General features: G+C 50.7%; 1 protein-coding gene across 1 annotated transcript in view; it reads right to left on the reverse strand.

The window, feature by feature from the left end:
- The window catches only part of LOC145337132 (retinal guanylyl cyclase 2-like), a 46,633-nt gene that overhangs the window by 24,553 nt on the left and 243 nt on the right, over positions 1–21,837 (reverse strand). Inside the window, exons 2-6 of the mRNA XM_080181911.1 lie at positions 20,199–20,500; positions 15,190–15,544; positions 14,258–14,342; positions 11,762–11,858; positions 3,094–3,234 (exon numbers count right to left, since the gene is read on the reverse strand). Coding sequence (XP_080038037.1) covers positions 3,094–3,234; positions 11,762–11,858; positions 14,258–14,342; positions 15,190–15,544; positions 20,199–20,500 — 980 coding nt within the window. The remainder of the gene's footprint in view (positions 1–3,093; positions 3,235–11,761; positions 11,859–14,257; positions 14,343–15,189; positions 15,545–20,198; positions 20,501–21,837) is intronic.

Consider the following 21,837-nt stretch of genomic DNA (forward strand, 5'->3'; position numbering starts at 1 on the left):
CACTCCGCCCCTCCAGTTCACTCTGCCCTCGAGGCATTCTGCCCCCTCCAGTCCACTCTGCCCCTCGAGGCCCCTCCAGCCCCCTCCAAACCATTCCGGCCCCCTCCAGCCCACTGTGGCCCACTCCGCCCCCTCTGATCCCCTCAGCTCTCTCCGGCCCACTTGGCCCCCTCCAGCCCCCACTCCAGCCCCCTCTGGTCCTCTCCAGCTCATTCCCTCATTCCATAAGATCCTGGTTGATCTAATATGGGCAGCACGTGGCACGGTGGTTAGCACTGCTGCCTCACAGCGCCAGGGACCCCGGTTTGATCCCAGCTTGGGTCACTGTCTGTGTGGAGTTTGCGCATTCTCCCCGTGTCTGCGCGGGTTTCCTCCGGATGCTCCGGTTTCCTCCCACAGACTTAAACATGTGCAGGTTAGATGGATCAGCCGTGCTAAATTCTCCCTCAGTGTTACCCAAACAGGCGCTGGAGTGTGGCGACTAGGGGATTTTCACAGTAAGGCTTACTTGTGACACTAATAAATAAACGTAAACTTCACCCTCAACGCCACATTCCTGCCCACCGCCTCCCCCATAACCTTTAACCCCTCCCCCTTTTACTGATTAAGAATTTATCGACCTCTGCCTCAAAGGTAGTCCTGGACTCTGCCTCAAGAAGCTTTTCAGAAAGAAACTCCAAATTCTCAGCATCCTCCAGAGAGAGAAAACTGTTTTTCTCACCTGTGCCTTAAATGGGCACCTCTTTATCATAAGGACATAATAAGAACATAAGAACTAGGAGCAGAAGTCGGCCATCTGGCCCCTCGAGCCTGCTCCGCCATTCAATAAGGTCACGGCTGATCTTTTCGTGGACTTAGCTCCACTTACCCACCCGCTCACCATAACCCTTAATTCCTTTACTGTTCAAAAATCTATCTATCCTTGCCTTAAAAACATTCAATGAGGTAACCTCACTGGGTAGCGAATTCCACAGATTCACAACCCTTTTTGTGAAGAAGTTCCTCCTCAACTCAGTCCTAAATCTGCTTCCCCTTATTTTGAGGCCGTGCCCCCTAGTTCTAGTTTCACCCACCAGTGGAAACAACTTCCCTGTTTCTATCTTATCTGTTCCCTTCATAATCTTATATGTTTCTATAAGATCTCCCCCTCATTCTTCTGAATTCCAATGAGTATAGCCCCAGCCTACTCAGTCTCCCCTCATAAGTCAACCCTCTCAACTCTGGAATCAACCTAATGAATCTCCTCTGCACCCCCTCCAGTGCCAGTATATCCTTTCTCAACTAAGGAGATGAAAACTGTACACAGTACTCCAGGTGTGGCCTCACCAGCACCTTGTCCCTAAACAGTGGTGCAGGAATTAATGAATTTGCATTTACATAGCACCTTTCCTGACTTCAGGACACCTGAAGCTCCTCGGAGTGAATGTAGTGACGTCACAGTCATAAAGAAGTGTATATTTAAAAGTGTCATCACAGTTATAAAGAACAAAGCACAAGAACAGGCCCTTCAGTCCTTCCAAGCCTGCGCCAATCATGATGCCCTGACTAAAAACAGAGTCTTCTGCCCTTACTCAGTCCATATCCCTCTATTCCCTCCCTCTTCACGTAACCACCCAGATGCCTCTCAAATGTTGCTAATGTGCCTGCTTCCACCACCTCCTCTGGCAGTGCATTCCAGGCACTCTCTGCGTGAAAACCTCCCCCCATCCCCTCACATCTCCCTTAAACTTTTCCCCTCTCGCCTTGAACCTGCGCCCCCTTGTAATTGACACTTCCACCCCGGGGGAAAAGCCTCTGACTACCCAGCTTGCCTCTCATCATTTTGTAGACCTCCATCAGGTCTCCCCGCAACCTCTGTCTTTCCAGTGAAAACAATGCGTTTATTTAACATTTCCCCATAGCCAACGCTCTTAATAACGCGGGAAGAGAAATTATTTTGGTTTATACTTCTTTGTTCTTGGGTGTCGCTGGCTGGTCCCAGAATTTATTACCTGTCCTAATTGCCCCTTGAGTAGGGGGGTGGGTGAGCCGCATTCCTGAGCCACTACAGTCCATGTGGGGTAGGTACACCCACGGCGCTGTTTTCGTCGCTTGATGCAACTCAGCGCGTTTTTCACAGAGGCACTTAAGAATCGACCACATCGGCTGTGGGTCACATGTAGGCCAGACAGGGTAAGGATGGCAGATTTCAGATACACAGGTCACTGAAAGTGGCAACACAGGTGGAGAAGGTAGTCAAGAAGGCATACGGCCGAGGCATTGAGTTTAAAAATTGGCAAGTCATGTTGCAGCTTTATAGAACCTTGGTGAGGCTGCACTTGGAATATAGTGTTCAATTCGGGTCGCCACATTACCAGAAGGATGTGGAGACTTTGGAGAGGATACAGAAAAGATTTACTAGGATGTTGCCTGGTATGAAGGGCATTAGCTATGAGGAGAGCTTGGAGAAACTTGGTTTGTTCTCACTGGAGTGACGGAGGTTGAGGGGAGACCTGATAGAAGTCTACAGAGCATGGACAGAGTGGATAATCAAAAGCTTTATCCCAGGTGGAAGAGTCAATTACTAGAGGGTACAGGTTTATGGTACAAGGGGCAGCATTTAAAGGAGATGTACGAGGCAGGTTTTTTACACAGAGAGTAGTGACTGTCTGGTTCTCGCTGCTGGGGGAGGTAGTGGAAGTTAATGCAGTAGTGAGTTTTAGGGGGCATCTTGACAAGTACATGAATAGGATGGGAATAGAGGGATATGATCCCCGGAAGGATACCGGGTTTTAGTTCAGTCGGGCAGCATGGTGGGTGCAGGCTTGGAGGGCCGAAGGGCCTGTTCCTGTGCTGTAATTTTCTTTGATCTTTCCGTCCCAGGGTGGGTTGTATAACAACGGGATATTTTTGCGATAGTTATCAATCAGGCCAGGACTTGATTCCAAATTTGAGTCAATTTAATTAAAAATCTGCCCTCCCTCAGTCATCATGGTGGGATATGTCTTTGGAGCATTAGACCAGGCCTCAGTGCTGCGACTCAGAGTTATTTATTGTAAAGAATTCCACTGGTTTCAAAATCATCATCCTGAGGGAGAAGGGAGGGGATGTTACCTCGTAGATGGCCACATTGCTGCTTTCTGGAGTGGCGGTGGGGAGGCTTCTGCCCGAGACAGAGTGTTTGGGAGTCTTGATGCCTTTGAGGTCCAGGACGCTCTTCCCCAGGACGGACACTTCATTCTCACTGTTCAGCATCTGAAAGCGGAACAATGACACTGACACAATGACGTAAGAATCACTGAGAGTGGGAAGAGGCCCTCGGGCCAAATCAGACCTGACCCTTTACACTGCACTGACCCCTGACCCTTTACACTGCACTGAGCCCTGACCCTTCACTCTGCACTGAGCCCTGACCCTTTACTCTGCACTGAGCCCTGACCCTTTACTCTGCACTGAGCCCTGACCCTTTACTCTGCACTGAGCCCTGACCCTTTACTCTGCACTGACCCGTGATCCTTCACTCTACACTGACCTCTGATCCTTTACTATGCACTGACTCCTGACCTTTACCCTGCACTGAGCTCTGACCCTTTACTCTGCACTGACCCCCTGACCCTTTACTCTGCACTGAGCCCCTGACCCTTTACTCTGCACTGACCTGTGATCCTTTACTCTACACTGACCTCTGATCCTTTACTATGCACTGACTCCTGACCTTTACCCTGCACTGAGCCCTGACCCTTTACTCTGCACTGACCCCCTGATCCTTTACTCTGCACTGAGCCCTGACCCTTTACTCTGCACTGACCCCCTGACCCTTTACTCTGCACTGACCCCTGACCCTTTACTCTGCACTGAGCCCTGACCCTTTACGATGCACTGACTCCTGACCTTTACTCTGCACTGAGCCCTGACCCTTTACTCTTCACTGAGCCCTGACCCTTTACTCTGCACTGAGCCCTGACCCTTTACTCTGCACTGAGCCCTGATCCTTTACTCTGCACTGACCCCTGACCCTTTACGATGCACTGACCCCCCTGACCCTTTACTCTGCACTGAGCCCTGACCCTTTACTCTGCACTGAGCCCTGACCCTTTACTCTGCACTGACACCTGACCCTTTACTCTGCACTGACACCTGACCCTTTACTCTGCACTGAGCCCTGATCCTTTACTCTGCACTGACCCCTGACCCTTTACTCTGCACTGACCCCCCTGACCCTTTACTCTTCACTGAGCCCTGACCCTTTACTCTGCACTGAGCCCTGACCCTTTACTCTGCACTGAGCCCTGATCCTTTACTCTGCACTGAGCCCTGACCCTTTACTCTGCACTGACCCCCCTGACCCTTTACTCTGCACTGACACCTGACCCTTTACTCTGCACTGAGCCCTGACCCTTTACTCTGCACTGACACCTGACCCTTTACTCTGCACTGACACCTGACCCTTTACTCTGCACTGAGCCCTGACCCTTTACTCTACACTGACCTCTGATCCTTTACTATGCACTGACTCCTGACCTTTACCCTGCACTGAGCCCTGACCCTTTACTCTGCACTGAGCCCTGACCCTTTACTCTGCACTGAGCCCTGACCCTTTACTCTGCACTGACACCTGACCCTTTACTCTGCACTGACACCTGACCCTTTACTCTGCACTGACACCTGACCCTTTACTCTGCACTGACACCTGACCCTTTACTCTGCACTGAGCCATGACCCTTTACTCTACACTGACCTCTGATCCTTTACTATGCACTGACTCCTGACCTTTACCCTGCACTGAGCCCTGACCCTTTACTCTGCACTGAGCCCTGACCCTTCACTCTGCACTGACCCGTGATCCTTTACGATGCACTGACTCCTGACCTTTACTCTGCACTGACTCGTGATCCTTTACGATGCGCTAACTCCTGACCTTTACGATGCGCTGACTCCTGACCTTTACTATGCGCTAACTCCTGACCTTTACGATGCACTGACTCCTGACCTTTACAATGCACTGACTCCTGACCTTTACTATGCGTTAACTCCTGACCTTTACGATGCACTGACTCCTGACCTTTACTATGCGCTAACTCCTGACCTTTACGATGCACTGACTCCTGACCTTTACTCTGCACTGAGCCCTGACCCTTTACTCTGCATTGAGCCCTGACCCTTTACTCTGCACTGAGCCCTGACCCTTTACTCTGCACTGAGCCCTGACCCATTACTCTGCACTGAGCCCTGACCCTTTACTCTGCACTGAGCCCTGACCCTTTTACTCTGCACTGAGCCCTGACCCTTTACTCTGCACTGAGCCCTGACCCTTTACTCTGCACTGACCTGTGATCCTTTATTATGTGCTGACTCCTGACCTTCACTAGACGCTAACTCCTGACCTTTACTATTTACTGACTCCTGACCTTTACTCTGCACTGACCCCTGACCCTTTACTCTGCACTGAGCCCTGACCCTTACTCTGCACTGACCCCTGACCCCTTTACACTGCACTGACCGTTTACTCTGCACTGACCCCCTGACACTTTACTCTGCACTGACCCCTGACCCTTTACACTGCGCTGACCCACTGACCCTTTACTTTGACCTTTTACAATGTACTGGCTCTCTGACCCTTTGCTCTGTACTGAGTCCTGACCCTTGACTCTGTACTGAGCCCTGACCATACTGTATTCTGTACTGACCCCTGACTCTTGAGTCTGTAGTGAGCCCTGACCCTTGACTCTGTACGACCCCTGACCCATGACTCTGTACTGAGCCCTGACCACACCGTACTCTGTACTGAGCCTGACCCCTGACTCTGTGCTGAGCCCTGACCCTTGTCTCTGTACTGAGCCCTGACCCTTGTCTCTGTACTGAGCCCTGACCCTTGTCTCTGTACTGAGCCCTGACCCTGTACTGAGCCCTGACCCTTGTCTCTGTACTGAGCCCTGACCCCTGACTCTGTACTGAGCCCTGACCCTTGACTCTGTACTGAGCCCTGACCCTTGACTCTGTGCTGAGCTCTGACCCTTGACTCTGAACTGAGCCCTGACCCTTGACTCTGTACTGAGCCCTGACCCTTGACTCCTTACTGAGCCCTGACCCTTGACTCTGAACTGAGCCCTGACCCTTGACTCTGTACTGAGCCCTGACCCTTGACTCCTTACTGAGCCCTGACCCTTGACTCTGTACTGAGCCCTGACCCTTGACTCCTTACTGAGCCCTGACCCTTGACTCTGTACTGAGCCCTGACCCTTGACTCCTTACTGAGCCCTGACCCTTGTCTCTGTACTGAGCCCTGACCCTTGTCTCTGTACTGAGCCCTGACCCTTGTCTCTGTACTGAGCCCTGACCCTGTACTGAGCCCTGACCCTTGTCTCTGTACTGAGCCCTGACCCCTGACTCTGTACTGAGCCCTGACCCTTGACTCTGTACTGAGCCCTGACCCTTGACTCTGTGCTGAGCTCTGACCCTTGACTCTGAACTGAGCCCTGACCCTTGACTCTGTACTGAGCCCTGACCCTTGACTCCTTACTGAGCCCTGACCCTTGACTCTGTACTGAGCCCTGACCCTTGACTCCTTACTGAGCCCTGACCCTTGACTCTGTACTGAGCCCTGACCCTTGACTCCTTACTGAGCCCTGACCCTTGACTCTGTACTGAGCCCTGACCCTTGACTCTGTACTGAGCCCTGACCCTTGACTCCTTACTGAGCCCTGACCCTTGACTCTGTACTGAGCCCTGACCCTTGACTCCTTACTGAGCCCTGACCCTTGACTCTGTACTGAGCCCTGACCCTTGACTCTGTACTGAGCCCTGACCCTTGACTCCTTACTGAGCCCTGACCCTTGATTCTGTACTGATCCCTGACCCCTGACTCTGTACTGAGCCCTGACCCTTGTCTCTGTACTGAGCCCTGACCCTTGACTCTGTGCTGAGCTCTGACCCTTGACTCTGTACTGAGCCCTGACCCTTGACTCTGTACTGAGCCCTGACCACACCGTACTCTGTACTGACCCCTGACCCTTGACTCCTTACTGAGCCCTGACCCCACCACTCTGCCTTTTGACTGATGCGCCGCTCCATCCTATGTTTCTCCCGAGTATGGGGGCTGCGCTGAACTATGAGCAGGACAGTGATAGAGGTCAAGAGATTGCAGACAGGCCAGTGGAATGGGCGGGCAAGTGGCAGATGCAGTTTAATACATATCCTCACCACCCCCCCCATCCCCTCCATATCCCTCAATCCCTTTAGCCCCAAGAGCTGTATCAAATTCCCTCTTGAAATTACACAATGTTTTGGCCTCAACTACTTTCTGTGGGGGTGAATTCCACACATTCACCACCCTCTGGGTGAAGAAATTTCTCCTCACCTCAGTCCTAAAAGGTTTATCCCTTATCCTCAAACTCTGACCCCCTAGTTCTGGACTCCCCCCACCATCGGGAACATTCTTTCTGAACCTAACCCTGTTAGAATTTTATAAGTTTCTATCAGATTCCCCTCTCACTCTTCCAAACTCCAGAGAATATAATCCTAACCGACTTAGTCTCTCCTCATATGACAGACCTGCCATCCCAGGAATCAGCCTGGTAAACCTTCGCTGCACTCCCTCTATAGCAAGGACATCCTTCGTCAGATGAGGATATCCTCGTGTTTTACTGAAATCACCTCTGGTTTCACTAAACCCCACAGAGTTTAGAAAACAGGAGTAGCAGTGGACCATTCGGCCCTTCGAGTCTGCTCTGCCGTTCAAACTGATCATGGCTGAACGTCTGTCTCATCGCCAAACTCCCCACTCTCTCCCCATACCCCTTTGACACCGTTAAAAGTCTAGAAAATCTATTTCCTTGTTAAATATATTCCGTGACTTGGTCTGCACAGTTTTGTGTGGTGGAGAATTCCACGGATTCACCACCCTCTGAGTGAAGAAATCTCTCTTCAACTCAGTCCTAAATAGAATATAGAACATTACAGCACAGTACAGGCCCTTTGGCCCTCGATGTTGTGCCGAGCTATGTCTGAACCCAAGATCAAGCTATCCCACTCCCTATCATTCTGGTCCGCTCCATGTGCCTATCCAATAACCGCTTGAAAATTCCTAAAGTGTCCTACTCCATTATCACAGCAGGCAGTGCATTCCACACCCCAACCACTTTCTGAGTAAAGAATTTATCTCGGGTATCCCTCCTATATCTCCCACCATGAACCTTATAGTTATGAACCTTATATGAAACTATGAAGCTGGGCTAGCACTTAATATAAAAAAGGATAGCAAGAGTTTTTATAAATATATAAAAAGGAAGAGGCTGGCTAGGGTGAACGTTGGTCCCTTAGAGGATGAGAAGGGGGACTTAGTGCTGGGGATGGGGATATGGCTGAGGTCCTGAATAACTTTTTTGCTTCACGGAGGAGGACGTGAATAATTTGCCGGGTGTTAGAGATGGAAAGGTGGTAGGACTGGAGGGTCTTAATGACATTACTGTTACTAGAGAGGAGGTGCTCGACAGACTGGAGGGGCTGATTGTGGACAAGTCGCCAGGACCGGATGGAACGCATCCGAGGGTTCTGAAAGAAATGGCGGAGGTGATAGTGGATGCCTTGGTGGTTATTTTCCAGACGTCGCTGGATTCCGGGGAAGTGCCGGAAGATTGGAAAGCAGCTAATGTTACGCCGTTGTTTAAGAAGGGTGCCAGGCAAAAGGCAGGGAATTATAGGCTGGTTAATTTAACGTCTATTGTAGGTAAAATGTTAGAATCCGTCATCAAGGAGGAAATAGCGAGGCATCTTGAGAGGAGTTGCTTGATAGAGCAGACGCAGCACTGTTTCGTTAAAGGGAAGTCGTGTCTGACAAATTTACTGGAGTTCTATGAGGTTGTGTCTAGGGCGGTGGATAGAGGAGAGCCAGTGGATGTGGTCTTTCTTGATTTTCAGAAGGCGTTTGACAAGGTACCTCACAAGAGGTTATTGCAGAAGGTCAGGGGACATGGAGTTGGGGGTAGGGTGTTAGCGTGGATAGAGGATTGGTTGTCAAATAGGAGACAGAGAGTGGGGGTCAATGGGTGCTATTCGGATTGGCGGATGGTGACTAGTGGAGTGCCCCAGGGGTCGGTGCTGGGGCCTCAGCTATTTACCATTTATATAGATGATCTGGGGGAGGGAACCAAGTGTAGGGTGTCGAAATTTGCTGATGACACCAAGATTGGTGGAATGGCAAATTGCGCGGAGGGTGTGGAGAGTCTACAGAAGGATCTAGATAGGCTGGGCGAATGGGCCAGGAAATGGCAAATGGAATTTAATGTTGGCAAGTGCGAGGTGGTCCACTTTGGTAGGAATAATGGTAGGAAGGATTATTACTTACATGGAGAAAAACTGCAGCAGGCGACGGTGCAGAGGGACCTTGGGGTCCTTGTGCATGAGTCGCAAAAACCCAGCTTGCAGGTGCAGCAGGTGGTCAGGAAGGCAAATGGGATGCTGGCCTTCATAGCGAGGGGGATTGAATATAAAAGTAGGGAGGTCTTGCTGCGGCTGTATAGGGTATTGGTGAGGCCGCAGCTGGAGTACTGTGTGCAGTTTTGGGCACCATACTTACGCAAGGATATTTTGACCTTGGAGGGAGTGCAGAGGAGGTTTACTAGGCTGATGCCGGAGTTGAGGGGGTTGAGCTATGAGGAGAGGCTGAATAAACTAGGCTTGTATTCGTTAGAGTTTAGAAGAATGAGGGGAGATCTCATTGAGACGTGTAAGATGATGAATGGGATGGATAGGATAGAGGTGGAGAGACTCTTCCCGCTCAGAAAGGATAGTAGGACTAGGGGGCACAGCCTCAAGATAAAGGGGGGGCGGTTTAGAACGGAGTTGAGGAGGAACTTCTTCACTCAAAGGGTGGTGAATCTCTGGAATTCTCTGCCCGTTGAAGTGGTGGAGGCTGCCTCGCTAAATATTTTTAAGACGCGGGTTGATGGGTTTTTGATAAGAGAGGGGATTAAGGGTTATGGGGAGAGGGCGGGAATGTGGAACTGAGCCACAACAGATCAGCCATGATCTTGTTGAATGGCGGGGCAGGCTCGAAGGGCTAGATGGCCTACTCCTGCTCCTATTTCTTATGTTCTTATGTTATGCCCCCTAGTAACAGCTACATCCACCCAAGGAAATAGTCTCTGAATGTCCACTCTATTTATTCCCCTTCACTATCTTATAAACTTCTATTAAGTCGCCTCTCATCCTCCTCCGCTCCAAAGAGAAAAGCCCCAGCTCCCTCAACCTTTCCTCATAAGACCTACCCTCCAAACCAGGCAGCATCCTGGTAAATCTCCTCTGCACTCTCTCCAATGCTTCCACATCCTTCTTATAGTGAGGTGACCAGAACTGCACACAATATTCCAAATGTGGTCTCACCAAGGTCCTGTATAGTTGCAGCATAACCCCACGACTCTTAAACTCTAATGTTAATAAATGCTATAAGCCTGCTTCATGGCTCTATCCACTTGAGTGGCAACCTTCAGAGATCTGTGGAGATGAACCCCGAGATCCCTCTGTTGCCCCACGTTCCTCAGAACCCTGCCGTTGACCCTGTAATCTGCATTCAAGTTTGTCCTACCAAAATGAATCACCTCGCACTTATCAAGGTTAAACTCCATCTGCCACTTTTCGGCCCAGCTCTGCATCATATCAATGTCTCTTTACAGCCTGCAAGAGCCATCCATCTCACCCATTACTCCACCAATTTTGGTGTCATCAACAAATTTACTGACCCTCCCTTCAGCCCCCTCCTCCAAGTCATTGATAAAAATCACAAATAGCAGAGGACCCAGCACTGACCCCTGTGGTACACCGCTGGTAACTGGCCTCCAGTCTGAAAATTTTCCCTCCACCACCACCCTCTGGCTTCTATGAGACAGCCAATTACTTATCCAATCGGCCAAATTTCCCCCTAACCCACACCTCCTGCCCTATATCCTGTGACTGTGACCCTTTGTTCTAGACTTTCCATCCAGGGGGAACAACATCCCTACATCCAGTCTGTTCAGCGCTGTCAGAATTTTATCCGTTCCAATGAGATTCCCCCTCATTCTTCTAAGTTCCGGTGAATCCAGGCCCGATCTTTCCTCGTACGACAATCCTACCATCCCAGGAATCAGTGTGGCAAATTTTCGCTGCATTTCCTCTGTAGCAAATATATCCTTTCTTAGATATGGTGCGGAGATGCTGGTGTTGGACTGGATAGAAGATTTAAGGGGCTTTTAGATAGGCAAATGAATGTGAAAGGGATAGAGGAATATGGACCGAGGGCAGGCAGAAGGGATTAGTTTAATTTGGCGTCATGTTCGGTACAATATTGTGGACCAAAGGGCCTGTTCCTGTGCTGTACTGTCCTATGTTCTAGATGCGTAGATCAGACTGAACACAATACCCCAGTCTCCCTCTTGTGGTCGCAACAAGCCCTTCCTCAACTCAAAGCAATTTCAACTCCCTCCTGGGGTTCCACTGGGTCCAACAACTCCCAGATTCGCCCGCCCCTCCCCTGCCACCAATCACCTGCCGCGGACCCTCATGGTGTAGATACCCCGTTGACCAAACCCCTTCTCACTCTCTGCCGCTGTGCTAAACCTACGGGCAGATTTGAAGGCAAGAATTCTAAGGTCGATTCGTCGCCAGGAGTTGGTGCCAGCGGACGTCGGTGGGCACAGGGGGGTGACGGGTGAACAGGGGGTGGTGACGGCAGGGGGTTTGTTACGACAATAGGCGGCAGATTTCTCAGTGAGATTACATTGAAGGCTAAGACTGCAGAGCACCCTACCTTACGACTAAGCTCGGCATTGATAAATACGAGGTCGTCCAAAGTCATGGTGATCTTGTTCGGTCCTGTTAATGGTTCATGTTTTTGGAACTTACTCCTGTGGAACGTCAAGAGAAAGATTGCGTGGATCTCATGCGATTGTCACATTTTTTTGTTTAAACATCATACCTCTCTCTGGGTCAACCCTTTGCCTTGACTGGCACGGTACACCCCGTTACCTGGGCATGTCTCCTGCCCATCCTGAAACCTGGGCTGACACTCTCCTTCCTGTGTGGGACATTGACTTTATATTTAAGTGGTTGTATGATTGCTTTAAGAGCTGCTCGCATGACATAGAACATAGAAAAACTACAGCACAAATAGGCCCTTCAGCCCACAAGTTGTGCCGATCATATCCTACCTACTAGGCTTACCTATAACCCTCAATCCTATTAAGTCCCATGTACTCATCCAGAAGTCTCTTAAAAGACCCTATCGAATTTGCCTCCACCACCACCGACAGCAGCCAATTCCACTCACCCACCACCCTCTGAGTGAAAATAGAAATTTTGACAATTTGATGACAATATCATTAGGGTGTTGCACAGGCTGCTGTTTTAGTTTGTTTGTTCTCGGTATAAGAATAAATCTGTTGGTTAGAATCTACGTATGCAAACCACATCTTTCCTTTTTGTTTAGAACCCGCAACTCCTGACTTAGAAAATTACAGACGTCCTATTGAAAGAACCAATTTGACTATTTCATGGACATCAAATGCCAAGAAATCTCTTTTGTTTCCATTGGCACTGTTGCTACGTAGGCAACAGAGCAGCCAGTTAGTGTACAGAAAGAACCCACAAACAGTAATGATACAGTGAGTGGATTATCTGATTTTTTTTGATACAATTCAAAGGATAGATATTGGCAAAAATATCAGGGAGAAACCTCATGCTCCGATTGGTGGCAAGTGGGAGTTTAGTTTGGGATCTTATCTGAAAGATGGCACCTTCAGCAGTGCAGCACTCTCTCAGCGCTGCACGGGGAGTGTCGGCCTGGACTTTCTGCCAAATATTCTGGAATGGGACTTCAATCCAAGTCTTGATGGATCAGAGAGGGAGAAAGAGGAAAACAGAAAGTGAAAGTGAGAGAAAGGAGAGGAAGAAAGAGCCGGAGTATAGCGTTTGCCCACTTTATGGGGCAATATGTCGAGAGGGTCATTTGACCCGGGGTAACCAAGCAGGGACCAGGGTGGAGGAATTACTCAAGCAAACGTGCACTTCTGCACCAGTTCAATCCTGGAAGCCGACAACAGCCACGAGGCTGTAAGTCTCTGTGTTACAGTGACATCTAAATTAAACATGACCATGTTACTTATTACTGAGAAATAAGGGGAAGAGATAGACAGAGAGAGTGAGAGGGAGAGTGAGAGAGGGGGGAGAGAGAGAGAGAGGAGAGAGAGAGAGAAAGAGTGGGGGGGGAGAGAGAGAGGGGGGAGAAAGGGGAGATAGAGAAAGAGGGGGAGAGAGAGAGAGAGAGGGGAGGGGGAGAGAGAGAGAAGGGGAGAGAGAGAGAAGGGGAGAGAGAGATAGTGGGGGGAGAGAGAGTGGGGGGGAGAGAGAGTGTGGGAGGAGAGAGAGAGAGTGGGGAGAGAGAGAGAGAGTTGGGGGAGAGAGAGAGAGTTGGTGGGGGGAGAGACAGAGAGAGAGAGAGAGGGGAGAGAGAGAGAGGGTGGGGGGAGAGAGAGAGGGGAGGGGAAGAAGAAAGAGAGAGAGAGAGAGTGAGGGGGGGATAGAGAGAGAGGAGTGGAAATAAAGAGAGGGGGAATAGAGAGAGGGGGAAGTGAGAGAGACAAAGAGAGAGAAAGGGAGAGAGAGAGGAAGGCGGGGGAAGAGACAGAGAGAAGGGGAGATAAATAGGAGGGAGGGATAGAGACAGAGAGGGAGAGAGAGCAAGGGGGAGAGAGAGAGAGAGAGGAAAGAGAGAGAGAGAGGGGAGAGAGAGAGGACAGTAAAAATGAGGGATAAAAAATGAGGAAGTGAGAGAAAAAGAGAGGGAGAAAAAGATAAAGAGAGAGGAAAAAAAGAGAAGACAGTGAAAAAGAGAGAGAAAGAGAAAGGGAGATAGAAATAAAGAAGGAAAAAGTGTGAGAAAGGGAGAGAGGGAAAGGAGAGAGAGAGAGTGAGAGAAATACCCTCACTCATATTTCACACCACGACTTCACTCTGAGGCAGGAAAACCTTGCTGGGGAGAAAGGTCCAGTCTAATGCATGCCCTCATGTCTGACATTGTGGAATCCACACTGATATCGATCTTTAGGGGAGAGGGGAATGAGTTCTTAATGAAATAATAACAGGGAATGGACAGAAAGCAAAGGTACAGCATGAAGCATAGCTGCTCTGTCAGAGGGCTAGCACAGGCAAGGCAGGCTGAGTGGCCTCCTCCTGTGCTGTAAGTTTCTGCTTGCCCTGATCAAGGAAGGAAAACTAGCAAGGGGGATAGAACGGCAAGAATGCAAACCTGAGGAAGTAGGCTGCAGCTCCAGTAGCCAGTGTTAGAGCGGAGGCGAGGGCGAACATCAGTAACACAAACATAGGCTCCAATCCTAGGCAAGAGAGACAATCCGGACATCGTGGACGGGTTTAGGATAAATATGAGAGAAGGCGATGATCAGTAACAACGATAGTTGGCATTTATATAGCGAGTAGAATGTAACAAAGCATCCCTTCAGAGCAGTCAAAGGTTCACACAGACCCACATTAGATCACTACCCTGGGCTGGTGACCAAAGGCTTGGTAAGGAAGTCGATTTTAAGGACTCTCTTACAGAGGAGAAGGCAGAGGTTTAGAGACGGAATCCCAGAGCTTAGCTATCCCCAGGCAATGGCGAAGAGATGGGGATCGGGGGATTGAACCAGGGTAGAGATAGCGGGGAGTTGTAGAGCTGGAAGCTCTACACGGGCGGCATGGTGGCACAATGGTTAGCACTGCTGCCTCACAGCACCAAGGACCCCAGTTCAATTCCGGCCTCAGTCATTGCCTGTATGGAGTCTGCAAGTTCTCTTCATAGGTTTCCTCTGGGTGCTCCGGTTTCCTCCCATAGTCCAAAGATGTGCAGGTTAGGTGGATTGGCCATGTTAAATTGTCCCTTAGTGTCCAAAGATGTGCAGGTTAGGTGGATTGGCCATGTTAAATTGTCCCTTAGTGTCCAAAGATATGCAGGTTAGGTGGATTGGCCATGCTGAATTGTCCCTTAGTGACAGGGGGTCTAGCTAGGGTAAATGCATGCAATTATGGGAATGGGGCCTGTCTGGGATTGTGGTCGGTGCCAACTCGATGGGCCAAACAGCCTCCTTCTGCACTGTAGGGATTCTATGATTCTACGAAGCTGGGTGAGGCCACGGAGGGATTCGCAACAGAGGGGAAGAACTTTTATATTCCAGATAGTCTTACCTCCTGTGCACGTATCCTCGGAGTCAAACCAGCAGTTGGCATCTGTGCCAGGGCCTGAGCCCTGGGGGAAGTGGATGGCAGTGCCCAGGTATTTCAGAGTGCCCATCTTCACGTTGACTGAGTGAGTCGGCTTCAGTTGGCTCCCGGTTCCGTCGGTGTCCAGGACCACGTAGTCAGCGATGACTGCTCCGTCTTCGTCTGTCCGCAAGGCCTGGTTAAAGCCCTGGAACTCCATCCCGCTGGTGTGCCAGGCAATGCTTGCCCCACTCACCCACCTACTTCCCCTGTAGGTGTTTTCCAGCACTTTGACCAGGAAGTAAATCGAGTTGTAAATGGTACCAAACAATGGGGAGACCTGTTTGGAAAGAGAAGGCATTGATATCGCGTTACTGGGAACGGAGAGATGCCCCACGCATGAGGAGGCCATTCAGCCCCTCACCTAGGCAGTAGCTTATTGATTTATTATTGTCACATGTATTGGGATACAGTGAAAAGTATTGTTTCTTGCGCGCTACACAGACAAAGCATATTATTCATACATAGGGGAGAAGGATTTGATTTGATTTATTATTGCCACATGTATTGGGATACAGTGAAAAGTATTGCTTCTTGCATGCTGTACAAAGCATACTGTTCATAGAGAAGGAAAGGATAGAGTGGAGAATGTAGTGTTACAGTCATAGCTAGGGTATAGAGAAAGATCGACTTAATGCGAGGTAGGTCCATTCAAAAGTCTGACAACAGCAGGGAAGAAGCTGTTCTTGAGTCAGTTGGTCCGTGACCTCAGACTTTTGTATCTTTTTCCCGATGGTAGAAAGTGGAAGAGAGAATATCCGGGGTACATGGGGTCCTTGATTATGCTGGCTGCTTTTCCCGAGGCAGCGGGAAGTGTAGACAGAGTCAATGGATGGGAGGCTGGTTTGTGTGAGGGGCTGGGCTTCGTTCACAACCCTTTGTTGATTGTAAGAGGCTGGCACAGTGGTTAGCACTGCTGCTTCACAATGCCAGGGACCTGGGTTCGATTCCCGGCTTGGGTCACTGTCTGTGCAGAGTCTGCACGTTCTCCCCGTGTCTGCATGGGTTTCCTCCAGGTGCTGTGGTTTTCCCCAACATTCTGAAAGACGTGCTGGTTAGGTTGCATTGACCCAAACTAGTGCTGGAATGTGGTGACTTGGGGATTTTCACAGTAACTTTATTTCAGTGTTAATGTAAGCCTTACTTGTGACTAATTACTTTAGACTTTTCTTGCGGTCTTGGTCAGAGCAGGAGCCCATACCAAGCTGTGATACAACCAGAAAGAATGCTTTCTATGGTGCGTCTGTAAAAGTTGGTGAGAATCGCAGCAGACATGCCAAATTTCCTGAGTGCTGTCACAGAAAGATCAGGGCACCAACACAGGCCATTCAGCCCATCATCCTGCTGCATTTCAAAAACTATCTCATTGCCTGTAAGGTTCGCTACAGAAATGCACATTTCCTCAGTATTTTGGGGTAGCACAGCGGTTAGCTCTGCTGTCACACAGTGCCAGGTACCCGGGTTTGATTCTCAGCCTTGGGTCACAGTCCACATGGAGTATGCACGTTCTCCCCGTTTCTGTGTGGGTTTCCTCCAGGTGCTCCTGCTTCCTCCCACAGTCCAAAGATGTGCAGGTTAGGTGGATTAGCCATGCTAAATTTTCTCTGAGTCAGGGGGATTAGCAGGATAACGGGGATAGGGCCTGGGTGGGATTGTGATCGATGCAGCCTTGATGGGCTGAATGGCCTCCTTTTGCACTGTAGGGATTCTATGATTCTTTGGAAACTGTGATGGCGTTACTTTATTATAAACAAACCAGAGCGTGTGCAACAAACTTGTTAAAACATCGAACCTCACTGCAGAGTCACACCATTCGGCCCAGTGTGTCCGAGCTAGCCCTTTGAAAGAGTTTTCCAATTAGTCCTGTCCGCCCTTTATTCCTTCCCTCCCCGCCCCCCACAACATGGCAAAACTGTCCCCCTCCAAGCATTTCTCCAACTCCCCTGCCTGAAGGTTCCTATTGAACCCGATTCCAGATCGCAGAACTGTTGTGAAAATAAGATTGAATGTGGGTTGTCTGAACACAGACAGGTCATTCGCCTCTCAGTCCCAGTGAGAACAGCCACCCTCACTGAAGGAGATTGAGAAGTGACTAACTTCCAATTAATCCAATTATTCCACTTAAATACCTCGGCTTAATTCCGAGTCGAAGGACTTTTTGACTTAACTTCACTGAGAGCGAGCACTGACCAGAAATCTTTAAGCCGAGACTGGCCAGGTGAAAGCCCTGGCAACAGAGTCATTTTTACATAACTGTGCACTGAAACCAAGATGTGGAGATGCCGGCGTTGGACTGGAGTAAACACACAGTAAGAAAGTCTCAAAACACCCAGTTAAAATCCAACAGGTTTATTTGGTAGCAAAAGCCACTAGCTTTTGGAGCACTGCCCCTTCGTCAGGTGAGTGGGGAGTTCTGATCACAAACAGGGCATATAAAGGCACACACTCAGTTTACAGAATACAGATTAGAATGCGAGTCTTTACAGCTAATCAAGTCTTAAAGGTACAGACAATGTGAGTGGAAATAGCATTGAGCATAGGTTAGAGAGATGTGTATTGTCTCCAGACAGGACAGTAAGTGAGATGTTGCAAGTTCAGGCAAGTCACGGGGGTTACAGATAGTGTGGCATGAACCCAACATCCTGGTTGAGGCTGTCCTCATGTGTGTGGAACTTGGCTATCAGTCTCTGCTCAGCGACTCTGTGCTGTCGTGAAGGCCGCCTTGAAGAACGTTTACCCGCAGATCAGAGGCCGAATGCCCGTGACTGCTGAAGTGTTCCCCAAAAGGAAGGGAACAGTCTTGCCTGGTGATTGTCGAGCGATGTTCATTCATCTGTTGTTGTAGCGTCTGCATGGTCTCCCCAGTGTGCCAAGCCTCCGGGAGACCAAGGCCAGCACTCCGGGTGCAGTACTGAGGGACTGCCTCACTGTCAAATGCTGCCTCATACGTGGGGCAGCACAGTGGTTAGCACTGCTGCCTCGCAGCACCAGGGACCTGGGTTTGATTCCCAGCTTGCCGGGGGGTCACTGTCTGTGTGGAGTCTGCACATTCTCCCTGTGTCTGCATGGGTTTCCTCCAGTTCCCACCCACAGTCCAAAAGATGTGCCGGTTAGGGTACATTGGCCGTGCTAAATTCTCCCTTAGCGTTACCCGAACAGCCATCGAAGTGTGGCGACTGGGGGATTTTCACAGTAACTTCATTACAGTGTTAATGTAAGCCTACTTGTGACAATAAATAAATCTTTAAAAACTTAATTGTTGAGCCAACAACGTGTCTGACTGGATTTAAAGATCCAATCGCTTTAGACAAGGAGGGCAGAGGAATTCTCCTCAATCAAAATCACAAGAACAGACAAGCCAGCCATTATCACAGCGCTGTTATTGGGATCTTACTGTGCACAAATTGGCTGTTTTTCCCATATTTCAACAGAGACCACTTTCCTAAATTTGGTCGTAAAGCACTTCGAGACATAGGGTGATCATGAAAGGCGCTATATCAATGCAAGCTAGCAATATTCCTCAATAAATGAAGTTCTGCGGTCACAGGAAGCCATGGCAACAATGGAAAATGCTGGAAACAGTCGCGCAGCTCAGGGCAGTGCTGACGGGCAGCCAGAGGGAGAGAGAGAGACAAAGCCATCGTTAACATTTCCAAACCTGCTGACTTTTCAACAAATCGGGTTGCTCTACAAGACCTCGCCCGAGACTGGGCCAGCTCCCCCGCAAGACTGGGCCACCTCCCCTGCGAGACTGGGCCATCTCTCCCGAGATTGGACCACCTCCCCTGCGAGACTGGGCCACCTCTCCCGAGATTGGACCAACTCCTCCGAGACTGGGCCAGCGCTCCCGAGGCTGGGCCACCTTCCCCGCGAGACTGGGCCACCTTCCCCACGAGACTGGGCCACCTTCCCCGCGAGACTGGGCCACCTGCCCCGCGAGACTGGACCAACTCCTCCAAGACTGGGCCAGCTGCCCCCGAGACTGGGCCACCTTCCCCGTGAGACTGGGCCACCTTCCTCGCGAGACTGGGCCACCTCTCCCGAGATTGGACCAACTCCTCCGAGACTGGGCCACCTCTCCCGAGACTGGGCCACCTTCCCCCCGAGACTGGGCCAGCTCCCTCCCACCGAGACTGGGCCACCTCTCCCGAGACTGGGCCACCTTCCCCCCGAGACTGGCCACATTCCCTGCGAGACTGGGCCACCTTCCCTGCGAGACTGGGCCACCTTCCCCCCGAGACTGGGCCACCTTCCCCCCGAGACTGGGTCACCTGCCCCCGAGACTGGGCCGCCTGCCCACGAGACTGGGCCACCTTCCCCCTGAGACTGGGCCACCTTCCCTGCGAGACTGGGCCACCTGCCCCCAAGACTGGGCCGCCTGCCTGCGAGACTGGGCCACCTTCCCCCTGAGACTGGGCCACCCTCCCCGCGAGACTGGGCCACCTCCCCCCGAGACTGGGCCACCTCCCCGCAAGACTGGGCCACCTTCCCCTAGACTGGGCCACCTCTCCCGAGTTTGGACCAACTCCTCCGAGACTGGGCCAGCTCCCCCCCAAGACTGGGCCACATCTCCCAGACTGGGCCAGCTCCCCCTAGACTGGGCCACATCTCCCAGACTGGGCCAGCTCCCCCTAGACTGGGCCACATCTCCCAGACTGGGCCAGCTCCCCCTAGACTGGGCCACATCTCCCAGACTGGGCCAGCTCCCCCTAGACTGGGCCACATCTCCTAGACTGGGCCATCTCCCCCTAGACTGGGCCATCTCCCCCTAGACTGGGCCATCTCTCCCTGCACTAGGCTACCTCTCCCTAGGCTGGGCCAGCTCCCCCTAGACTGTGCCACCTCTCCCCCTAGAGTGAGGCCTACTCTGATTAGTAGGCATTGTTACAACGTTGTAAAAAATTGTAGCAAAGGATTTTCTCAAAATGACCAACCTGTGTTGGCTGCAGAGGCGTATGGATCTCATTGGCCTCGAGGGTTTCCCCAAGGACCTGGTGGAAGTCCTTCTCCCCGGAGTCCATGGTGATGGTGAGTACAGCATCGTAGGAGCGCTGCAGCCTGGGGTTCGAGGCCAGCACTGGGTAGGTGGCATTCCTGTATGGAAGGCTGTAAAGGATGGTGTCGTAGGGGATGAATACGTAACTCCCGTCTGCCATCTTCATCTTGTCCGCCTGCTGCAGGAGCCGCAACTGATCCTCCCCGCCAATGAGGACCGAGTGCATACACATGATCACCACTGGAAATGGACAACAAACAGCGATGGAGGCTTTTCCCACCGTAACCTGGTGCTCGCTCCTGGAACGCCCCACTGTCCGGAAACACCCTCAATTATAAAGCCATCGCCCTGGCTACCAAATCCCTCCAAAGGCCCACTCCCCTGAATTCCAGAACCTTCCCCAAGCCCCGTGATCCGCCAACAAATCTACACATTCCCCCAATTCTAGCCTCATGTGCATCCTCCCTATCTCATTCCCATCATTCCGCCAATGGCGGCCGTGCCTTCAGCTGTCTGGCGGCCCTGAGCTCTGGAATTCCCTCCCTAAGCCCCTTCCCATCTCTCGCTCCCACCTCACTTAAGACGCTCCTCAAAGCGTAATTCTTTAACCGAGCTTTTCACAGAATAGAATTCCTACAGTGCAGAAAGAGGCCATTTGGCCCATCAAGTCTGCGCTGAGCACAGTCCCACCCAGGCTCTATTCCTGTAACACCACATATCTAACCTGCTGATCCCCCTGACACCAAGGAGCAATTCAGCATGGCCAATCCTCCTAACCTGCACATCTTTGGACACTAAGGGGCAATTTATCATGGCCAATCCACCTAACCAGCACATCTTTGGACACTAAGGGGCAATTCAGCATGGCCAATCCTCCTAACCTGCCCATCTTTGGACAATGGGAGGAAACCAGACTACCTGGACAAAACGCACGCAGACACCACACAGACAGTGACCACAGGCCGAAAATGAATCCAGGTCCCTGTGAGGCAGCAGTGCTAACCAACGTGCCGCCATGCCACACACCCATGCTAAACTGCCCATTATTGTCCAAAGATGTGCAGTTTAGATGGATTGGCCATGCTAAATTGGCCCTTAGTGTCCAATGACGTGCAGGTTAGATAGATTGGCCACGCTAATTTGCTCCTTAATGTCCCAAAATGTGTAGGTTAGGTGGATTGGCCATGCTAAATTGTCCCTTAGTGTCCAAAGATGTGCAGTTTGGATGGGCTGTCCATGCTAAATTGGCCCTTCGTGTTCAAAGATGTGCGGGTTAGGTGGATTGGCCATGCTAAATTGCCCCTTAGCGTCCAAAGATGCGCAGGTTAGGTGGATTGGAAATGCTAAATTGCCCCTTAATGTCCAAAGATGTGCTGGTTAGATGGATTGGCTATGCTAAATTGCCCCTTTGTGTTCAAAGATTTTATAGGTTAGGAGGATTGGCCATGCTAAATTGCCCCTTAATATCCCAGAATCTGTAGGTTATTTGGATTGGGATATTTTAAATATGTGGGGTTATGAGGATAGGGGCTGGGTGGGATTGTAGCCAGTGCTGACCCGATGGGCCAAATGGCCTC

Source organism: Carcharhinus amblyrhynchos, unplaced genomic scaffold (assembly GCF_965287045.1).
Source record: "Carcharhinus amblyrhynchos unplaced genomic scaffold, sCarAmb.v2.hapA scaffold_43, whole genome shotgun sequence".
Classification (NCBI taxonomy): Eukaryota; Metazoa; Chordata; class Chondrichthyes; order Carcharhiniformes; family Carcharhinidae; genus Carcharhinus; species Carcharhinus amblyrhynchos.